This window comes from Belonocnema kinseyi, chromosome 7 (assembly GCF_010883055.1).
Source record: "Belonocnema kinseyi isolate 2016_QV_RU_SX_M_011 chromosome 7, B_treatae_v1, whole genome shotgun sequence".
Classification (NCBI taxonomy): domain Eukaryota; kingdom Metazoa; phylum Arthropoda; class Insecta; order Hymenoptera; family Cynipidae; genus Belonocnema; species Belonocnema kinseyi.
Genome location: NC_046663.1, coordinates 4,754,747 through 4,765,412, shown reverse-complemented (window position 1 = coordinate 4,765,412; position 10,666 = coordinate 4,754,747). Strand labels below are relative to the sequence as shown.

Here is a 10,666-nt window from a genome sequence, read left to right as displayed (position 1 = left end):
AAAAAAAAAAAAACAGGAAATTGTAATTTAAACATACACATTTCTTTTTAATTCTTGTCATTTAATAGTCGCTACTATCAGGGATCACACTGGTTCAGCACTTTTGACAAAATATTTATTTTTAATCATTTTTTTCCGGATGGAAAAAAACTGACTTTTCTGAAACCTTTATCACTTCCGAAACAAATATTTCAAGGATAAATCAGTGCTGCGATATTCTTTAAAAATTCCGATTCCTTATGCAATTGTTTGTTAAAAAAACATTAGACATTACTCTAATTTCAAAATATGAATACTAAAATAATGATAGAAATTTTCTTTTATTTACATTATATTTTTATACCATTTTATTTTACTGTTTCATTTTTTTCTTATTGCAGTCTTTTTATATATTTTACTTCTATCTCGTACGAAAATAATAATCAAAATATAAATATTAAATTGAATGAAGGAAAATACAAATTTCCTATACAATTTTTTTTTAGTAAAACTGATAACATTGTCATTGAAAAAAAAAACAATTTTCAATCGAAAAAATAATTTTCTACAAAACTGTTGAATTTTCTACCAAACTGTTCTAGCAAATTTTCTACAAAGAAGCTGAAATTTCAATAAATTAGTTAAATGTTCACTTAAAAAAAAAAAATTATTAAAGTAGTTCAATTTTCCTAATGAATGGATTTTCAACAACAATTTAATAATAAATATTTCCTTGAAGAAACAATTTTTATTTTAAAGAAATTCAAGTTGAATCAAACCAAAACATACGAATTTTTAAATTAAAATGGCGAATTTTCAAGAAGAGTTGAACTCAAAAGATTAATTTTTAACCAAAAAACTTAATTTTCTACTAAAAAAGACGTGTTTTCAACCAAAAACCTTGGAGATTAATTTCTAAGAAAGAAAGATAAATTTTCAACAAATTATATTAATTTTTAACCAAAATAGTTGAATTTTTGAAACAAAAAAGTACAATTATTTATCAAAAATAGAATATTTCAATTTTCTATAAAAAAATAGATTTCTACTAAATTGTTGGATTTTCAAGACGAGCAAAATTTCTACGGAAAAATTTATTTTTGAACCAACGGATAAAGTACTTCAAGGTTCAAACAAAGATATAAATTTTCCCCCAAAATTATGAATTTTCAATCAGAAAAATGAATTTTTAAGAAAGCAGTTCCACTTTGGACTAAAGAGGTAAATTTTCAAACCTAAAAAATTAATTTTTAAGTGATAGCTGATATTTTTACGAAAAAAATTTATTAAAAATTAAAATCAGTTGAAATTACCAAAAAAGGCGAATTTTCAACAAAATACTTGGATTATGAACGACCAAAAGGATTAATTTTCTACCAATCAATCACCATTTTTTTTTAAACTAAATAGTTAAATTTTCAACTAAAAACGATAAAATTTCAAATCATGAACGTGAATTTTTAACTACACGGATGCATTTTTAACTAAAAAATCTGAAATTACTACAAAAAGAGGCAAATTTTTAAAACCTTGGGGACAAATAACAACAAAATAGTTGAATTTTCAACAAACAAAAATATATTTTTAGGTCATGACACATTGTCAACTGAAAAGTATAATTTTTTAACGAAATTGTGGAATTTTCCACAAGATAATTAGGTTTTGAATGAGATAATACCATTTCAAACAAAATAAAACATGTAAATCCTTAACCTGAAATTTAAAAACCGACTTTTTAACTAAAAAAAAAATGAAATTTCACTTTGAATTTTCAATTCTGTCGTCGATAAATAGAAATTTTGATCATTTATAGACTCAATTAATGATAGTTTGAATAAAAACTGAAATTCAATTTCAATACTTTTCTGTTTGAAGTTCTACATAAAAAATACTAATTTTCTACTAAAGGAAAACGAATTTTCAACAGAATTGTTAGATTTTCATAAAAAAAAAGAAAAAAAGGAAATTTTTTTTACCAAAAATGGAAAAGAAAAAATTTTCAGCCAAAATTTAAAATGAATTTTCAAGTAAAGTAATGAATCTTCAACCAAAAAATTACTTTTGAACAATGTAGTATAACTTTGGACCAAAAGATATTAATTTTCAATGAAAAATTAAATAGTTGATGTTCTAACAAAACAAGATTTTATTATTAAATAAAAAAAGTTGAATTCAAACAAAATCCAAATTTTAAATAAAATACTCAAGGTTGAAGTTCAAAAATTCATTTTCGACAAAAAAAATGTCAACAAAATACTTCAATTTTTAAGATAAACTAATGAATTTTCAACCAGGAAGATAAATTTTTAACTAAAATATTAATTTTTAACAAAAAATGTATTTTTAACAAAGTAGTAAAATTTCGAAACAAAGTCGTAAAATTTTAAACCAAAGTAATGATTTTTTAACGAAAATAAATTAATTTGCAATCAAGAAGAATAATTTACTAAAAAAATTAAAATTTCAAACACATAGAAGTTAAATTTTCAATTAAAAAGATGGATTTTCAAGAAAAAAAAAACGAATTTTAAAAAATTTTCCAACGAAAAATTATTCTTCGACAAAAAAGATTTTGAATAAAATACATGAATTTTTATCCAAATGGTTTATTTTTTTACTAAAAGAGGCGATTTTTCTAAACAAAAAATGGCAATTTAAATATTTAGTTAATCAATTTTTAAAGAAAAAATTGATTTTCTTAAAAACAGTTTATTTTAAACCAAAGATATAAAACTTTAACAAACAATATAAAATACAATAGTTGATAAATTTAGGCAAAAAATATTTTAAATTAAAGATCTCTGAATTCAAAACCAACAAGGACGAATTATTAACAAATTATATAAGTTCACAAATAAAAAAGATCGGTTTTTAACCAAAAATAAAAAATTAAAAGACCAATTTTCAACAAAATAGTTAAACTTTCAACCAAAGAGAAGAAACTTCAACCGACAAAATTTTGATCACAAACAGTTAAAAAAAAAAAGAAAAAGACGATTCTTCTCTAAAATACTTTCTTTATTAGTTGAAAATATTGTTTTTATTTTTCACTATAAAAAAATATAAAAATTTTAAAAATGTGTACTCTTAAAATTTCTTTCAGTATACAATATTTTTTTTCAGAATTTCAAATTCAGAACTAAGCCAAAAAAAAAAAAAATAACCGCACTCAAAATTATTTCTTGAAAGAAATGATTTAAAGTCATTATTTCTCCGAAAAATTATAAACTTTTATCAATAAATTGTGTGAAAAAAACTTATTTTTCATCGATTAAATTTGAATTTTCGCTTATATCAATTAAAAAAAAAAACCGAAAAAAACGTACCAATAATGCTGAACACGTCGTCGTTCACCATTGTGCCTGATTTCTAAATCCCTGACAGTGTAGCCATCCCTGTTGATCACGGACAAAACCATAATCTCGATGGGTCCCGCATTAATTCTTGTATTTTCATCGACTGGAAAATAAACGTCACACTTGGTTTTGGTTGCTTCCTGCAGCCGGGTCATCATCACAATTGTGGGAACTCTTTCCGCCCAAATCATTCTCCAAAAGTCTTCAATTGTGTTGACCAAGGGCCCTTGTGTCGCGATGTATCGCACACTGTCGCCATCATAGCCCTAAAAAAAATAATAATAAAAATAGTAGAAAGGAAAAAAATTTTTAAATTTTAATGAGATTTAAATTCAATTTAAAATCCCATTTTAACGTTTATAACACACTGTCGCCATCATAGCCCTAAAAAAAATAATAATAAAAATAGTAGAAAGGAAAAAAATTTTTAAATTTTAATGAGATTTAAATTCAATTTAAAATTCTATTTTAACGTTCAATAATCAAATTAATGTGCAGAATTCCTGAAAATAAAACCAAGAATCCAACAACCAAATTTGGAGAAACACCATATAATTTTTTTATTGTAAATTAAAAAAAGAAAAGGATTCTATTTTTTTTTCTTTTGTACAAAAAGAGGAAAGAAATTTTCAAATTTCAATAGGAGCATTTTATGGTGGTTGACAAAATTTGGTTTTATTTTCAATAATTCTGCACATTAGTAAGGAAGGACTATGAAGGATTTCCAGAGTGGCGATTCTTTTTTTCGGGTGGTTTTTTCCTCAAGAAAAAAAACGTTTCCAAAATTTATCTCAAAACATGGGAAATAGTGTGATTTTTCAGGGAAATAGGGAAAGAAATTCTTTTAAATAAATTTATTATAAATACCATATTGGATTTAATATGAAACACTTTAAATTCGTGAGGTTTCAAAGTCAAAAGGATGTTGCATTTTCAATAAAATAATTGATTTTATAACCAAAAATGAGTTTCTACCAAAAGAGATGAAATTCAAACCAAAGACGAATTTTCCAAAAAATAAATTTATTTTCAACAAAATAGTTGAATTCTCCATCCAAAAGGACGAGATTTTAACAAAATAGTAGAATTTCCAATAAAAAAAAATGACCTCAAAATAGTCGGAATTTAAAAGAAATGAAATTTAATTAAAAACAGTGGAATTTTCAATCCAAATGACGAACTTTTCCGAAGACTGTTAAATTTTTTAACCCCAAACGTTTAATTTTTCAACAAAAAAGTTCATTTTCAGCAAATTCGATGATTTTTCTAATATAAGAGATCAATTTTCTACCAAAAAACAAATTTTAAACCAGTTGAATTGAAAAAAAAATTCATAATGCTGTTGAATTCGTCAAATATTTGAATTTTCAACTAAAAAATATATTTTTTGTATCAACAATGGAAGTCAAATTCTCAGTTTGAAAAATTAATTATCAACCATAAAAAAGAATACTTAATCATTTATATTTAACAAGAAAAATCTAATTTTTAACCAAATAGTTGAATCCTCAGTCCAAAAGATGAATTTTCAACAAACAATATTAATTTTCTAACAAACAAAAAATGGAATATGTTAAGTTTTAAAATAAAAAAATAATTTTCCAAAAGAAAGAATGAATTTACAACAAAATATTTGACTTTTTCATAAAAAAAGACTACTTTTCTGCCAAAAAATATGAAAATTTAATCTAAAAGTACGAACTTTTAATAAAAGTAGCTGAATTTTCAACCAGAAAAAATGACTTTATCAAAATAGTTGAATTGGGAACCTAAAAAAATGCATTTTCCACCAAATAGTAAAATTTTCAAATCAAACAAATTACAATTCAACCAAAAACAGTTCGAGTCAAAAGGACCAATTTTTTAGAAGAAATTTGAATTTTCAACAAAAAAGTTTATTTTCAGCAAGAGCGATGACTTTTCTACCAAAAAAGATTAATTTTCTTAAAAAAATGAATTTTTAACAGTTGAATCAAACGAAAAAAATGAATTTTTTAACTAAAAGAGAGAATTTTTAATAAGAACAGCGGAATGTTTTGTCAGAAGGGATGAATTTATCAAAAAAATTAAATTTTGAACCGAGAAAGATGCAATTCCCATCCAATAGCCGAATTTTCAACAACAAAAAATACAATTTAACTAAACATTTGAATTTTCAAGTCAAAAAGGCGAATTTTTTAGAAGAAAGTGGAATTTTCAACAAAAAGTTCATTGTCAACCCAGAAAGACGCATTTTCCAGAAAAGAGCCGATTCAAAAAATATTAAAAATCAACTAAAAAAAAGTTCATTTCCAACCAAAAAAGATGACATCTACGATAAAAGATACATTTTTTACGAACAAAATTTTTCAACAAAAAAAAAATTATAAAAAACAACGATTCAAACAAAAAATTACGAATTTGCAACAAAATAGTTGAATCCTCAGCCAAAAAGAGGAATGTAATAGTTAAATTTTGCAAGAAAAAATTATTTGAGCAACACAAAAAACTAATTTAAAACAAAAAGTTCAGCTTTCAACTAAAGAAATTAATTTTCAAGCACAAAAAAACAAATTCCTAAAAAGACGAATTTTCAACAAAATATACAAATTTAAAAAAAAATTATTAAATTTCGAAGCCAAAAAGACGAATTATTAACAAAAAAGTTGAATCTTCAACCCGAAAATATTATTTACCAATAAAATGTTATTTCTTTTTGATAACAAATAGTTAAATTTTCATAAAAATAGTTCAATTTTTAACCAAATAGTTGATTTTCAACTTAAAATATGAATTTTCAAGCTAGGGAGGCCCTGCTTTAATTTTTTTAAACCAAAATATGAATTTTTAACCAAAAAAATGAATCTTGAAAAAAAAGAATACATTTTTAAAGTTTAAACCAAGCAATTAATTATTCAGCCAAAAAAGATGGACTCTTAACTATGAATGTATAATTGTATAAAGATGATATTTCAGCCAAAGAAGATTTTATTTTAAAATAAAAAAAAGCCAAAATACAATAGAAATATAGAATAGTTAGATTTTTAGTTTAAGAAATTAGTTCTCAGCCAAAGAAATAAATTTTTAATGAAAATAATTTAATTTTAAACTTAAGAAATGAATCTTTAATAACAAAATAAATAAGAAGTAAAAAATAAAGAGTTCAACATTCAGCTCTAAATGTGATTTTTGTATCCAAAATTAATTTACTAAAAATGGAATAGTTCAATTTTAATTTAAAGAAATGAATCTTCAACAAAAAAAAATGAATTTAAAAAAAAAAGGTGGATTTTCAACAATATACGTAAACTGTTAACCAAATAGTTTATTTTTAAAAGATAAGAAATAAATTTTTAACTAATTGTATAAATTTTCAAGCAAAAATAGAATAATTACATGTTCAGTGAAAAAATTAATTTGCAATCGACAAAAACAACAAATTTTCAACAAAATACATTACTTTTCTACTAAAGAAAAGAATCTTCAACAAAAAAACCAAAACAAATTAAGTTTCAATAAAAGAGTTCAACATTCATCCAAAAATATGATTGTTGAACCAAAATTAATTTTCTAAAAATAAAATAGTTCAATTTTCAGCCAAAGAAATGAAGTTTCAACCAAACAAATTAATTTTTATCAAAGTAGTTCAACTTTCAACCAAGTGGTTGAATTTTGGACAAAAAATATTACATTTAAAAAAGTAGTTGCATTTTTAACAAAACACATAAATTGTCAACTAAATAGTTTATTTTTAAATAAAAGAAATAAATTTTCAATTAAAAATATAAATTTTCAAGAAAAAATAGAATAATTGCATGTTCAGTGAAAAAAATTAATTTGCATCCGAAAAAACCAACAAATTTTCAACAAAATCCAATAATTTTCTACTACAAAAAATAATCTTCAAAAAAAAGTAAGTTTCAATAAAAGAGTTCAAGTTTCAACCAAGTAGTTGAATTTTTTCAAGAAAATATCACTTTTTTAAAAAAGTAGTTGCATTTTCAACAAAATACATAAATTTTCAACTAAAAATATAAATTTTTAAGCAAAAATAGAATAATTACATGTTCAGTTAAAAAATTAATTTTCAACCGAAAAAAAATTCAACAAAATACATTTATTTTCTACTTAACAAAACAATTTTTAAAAAAGAAGAAATAAAAAGTAATAATAAGAAGTAAAAAATAAAAGAGTTCAATATTCAGCCCTAGAGATGATTTTTTTATCCAAAATTAATTTACTAAAAATGAAATAGTTCAATTTCATCCAAAGAAATGAATCTTCATCCAAAAAAAAATTAAGTTTTAACAAAGCAGTTCAACTTTCAACCAAGTAGTTGAAATTTTGACAAAAAATATTACTTTTTAAAAAGTAGTTCCATCTTCAACAAAATATATAAATTGTCCGCCAAATAGTATATTTTCAAATCAAAGAAATAAATTTTCAATTAAAAATATAAAATTTCAAGCAAAAATCGAATAGTTACATGTTCAGTTTAAAAATTTAATTTGCAGCCGAAAAAAATTTCAACAAAATACATTAATTTTCTACTAAAGAAAAGAATATTTAAAAAAATTAACTAAGTTTCAATAAAAGAGTTCAACATTCAGCCCAAAAGATGATTTTTAAACCAAAATCAATTTTATAAAAATGGAATAGTTACATTTTTATCCAAAGGAACGTATCTTCAAACAAAAAAATTATCTTTGAACAAAGTATTTAAACTTTCAAACAAAAAGTTAAATTTATGGTACAAAAAACTATAACTTTTTAACCAACAGTTGCATTTTTAATAAAAGAACTTAAATTTTCAACTAAATAGTCGAATTTTTTACAAAACGAGATAAATTCCGAAGCAAAAAAAAAACAGTAGACTTTTCAACAAAAAAATATTTGGATTTTCCTATTGGGTTCTTTATTATTTAACCCTTTCCGGCATACATTTTTCAGGGAACAAAGTTTTCATGAAAATTGGTACATAGGGGTTTTTGGGGTCGCTGATTACGAATCTGAACTCAGATTTTGAAAATTCAAAAGGGCAGGTCCAATATGGCGGCTAACGTTTGGCATATTTTTTTTATTTTTTCTGAAAATTAGTATACGGGGGTTTTTGGGATCACTGATCACGAATCTGAACTCAGATTTTAAAAAATCAAAATGGCGGATCCAATATGGCGGGCAAAATTTGGATTTTTTTTTTTAAATTGGTTTTCAGGAGTTTTTGGTATCTCTGATCACGAATATGAACTTAGATTTTGAATATTCAAAATGACGGGCCAAAATTCAAAATATTTCTAAATTGTTTTTTGAAAGTTGGCACAGGCAGGGAGTCGCTGATCTTGAATCTGTATTCAAAATGACAAATATTTAGAATATTGAGGTTTGAAAAAACATTTACCTACTCACCTAAAACATGGATTAGTACCAATTTTCTGAATTTACAAAATCTAAATTCAGATTCGTGATCAGTGACTCCAAAAATCCTTGTAAACTAATTTTTTTTTTAAATACAGAAAACTTTATTATTTTGACCGCCATTTTGGATTTTCAAAGTCTGATTTCAGATTCGTGATCCGCGACCCAGAAAACCTCTGTATACCAATTTTCAGAAAAAAAATCCAAAAATATTTCAAGTTTCGGGCGTCATCTTGGATCCAACATTTTAAATTTCCAAAATCTGAGTTCATATTCGTGATCACTAAACCCCTGTATACCAATTTTCAGATTTCAAAAATATTCCCAATTTCGGCAGCCATATTGGTTCCGCCATTTTGAATTTTCAAAATATGAGTCCAGATTCGTATTCAGCGACCCCAAAAACCCTTAAGTAATCATTTTCATAAGGATAGAATGGACAGTTTTTTCAATCATGAATTTTTTCAACAAAAAAGGCTTTTTTTCATCTTTGTTTATAAGTATTAACAAATTATTTTAAAAATTTAGACCCTTCGCATAAAAATGTCAATTTTCTATCATCCTGCGAGCATGAAATTTAAAAAAATCTGTGTAAAATTCAATAAAAACTACTCTGAAATCGCAAAAAATGATATGAAAAAAGGTGGGAATAAGGTATTCCCACCATGCCGCAAAGGGTTAAGTTCGAATTTAATCAAAAAACAGTGAAAAAAGAGGAAATTCCTTAAAAATAGAAATCTAAAAAAGATAATTCTTCAAAAAGGGGTAAAAGATGGAAATCCTTTTAAAATTGGAAATCCAATTTATGAACGTTCGCTACGAAAGAAAACACTTTTATCATTTTTCCATAGTCTAGAGATTATAAGCTAGAGTTCTTTTTTTAAAAATCCAGATTTTGATATTAAATCCTAGGTTTAATAAAAATTTCAACTCTGAAACTTAATGAAATTGATTTTAATTTTACTCACGCGTATATAGTTTGCGTTGATGTAGCTGACGAGTGCGTCATCCGAGCCAGGCAGAACAACTCGAGAATGTGAATTCGGCAAAACCGAGCGATATCGGTTCTTGATACCAGATCCGCAAACGTCGACTTTCTCGGGAAGATTCAAGGGCACTTCCCAAAACTCCTTGTGAAGAGAGGAAGGATCAGCGATGACTCTTTTCAGCTGGGCCCGAGACAAGACATTCCCAGCGCTCAGGAGGAACTCTTCAGCGGTGCATTCGCGGGTCGGTGTCACCACGTGTGGTGGACTTTCCGGCGTTGGCGTCAATTCAATCGTCAAACTTGCACTGGAACCTCGTCGCTCCAACAGTCCCTTCGCCCTTATCCGAATTGGCTCTAGCCTTCTTTCTGGCGTAGCAAGAGCCATCACCTTCGAGTAATTTCAATCATTATTATCACAATATAATGAAATCAGGACCAAATAATCTTGAACATTCATAAGTGACGAATATCCGGGTTTTTATAGAATATTTTTTCAATATTGATACGAGGGTAGTTCAATAAGTCCTTAGAATGACCAACAGATGGCGCGCGAATCGCTCCAAATCATCTGTTTTCAGTCAGCACCACTCCCGACTAGATATATGGTGCAGTCACAGTCCACATCTTCTGAGTTTACGTGTTTTTATAACCAATTGAAAAAAAAAATTGTCCGTTAAGAAAAATGGAAAAAAAACGAGTTCAGAGCGGTAATCAAACATTTTCATTTAAAGGGTTTAACTCCATATGAGATAAAAAATTAATTGGACTCAGTTCATGGCACAACTGCCCCTGCCTTAGCAACGGTTTATAACTGGGTAAATGAATTTAAGCGTGGTCGTACATCAAAAAGTGACGAACCACGTTCAGGAAGGCCCGCAGAAGCAAGTACTCCCGAAATCATCAATAAAATCCACGATATGGTGTTGAAGGATAGAAGATTAAAAGTGCG

General features: G+C 25.7%; 1 protein-coding gene across 3 annotated transcripts in view; it reads right to left on the bottom strand.

The window, feature by feature from the left end:
* The window catches only part of LOC117177424 (tyrosine-protein phosphatase non-receptor type 5-like), a 67,545-nt gene that overhangs the window by 7,384 nt on the left and 49,495 nt on the right, over nucleotides 1-10,666 (bottom strand). For all 3 annotated transcript variants that reach the window (XM_033368097.1, XM_033368096.1, XM_033368095.1), the window contains exons 5-6: nucleotides 9,698-10,105; nucleotides 3,306-3,601 (exon numbers count right to left, since the gene is read on the bottom strand). In XM_033368097.1, the coding sequence (XP_033223988.1) occupies nucleotides 3,306-3,601; nucleotides 9,698-10,105 (704 nt within the window). The remainder of the gene's footprint in view (nucleotides 1-3,305; nucleotides 3,602-9,697; nucleotides 10,106-10,666) is intronic.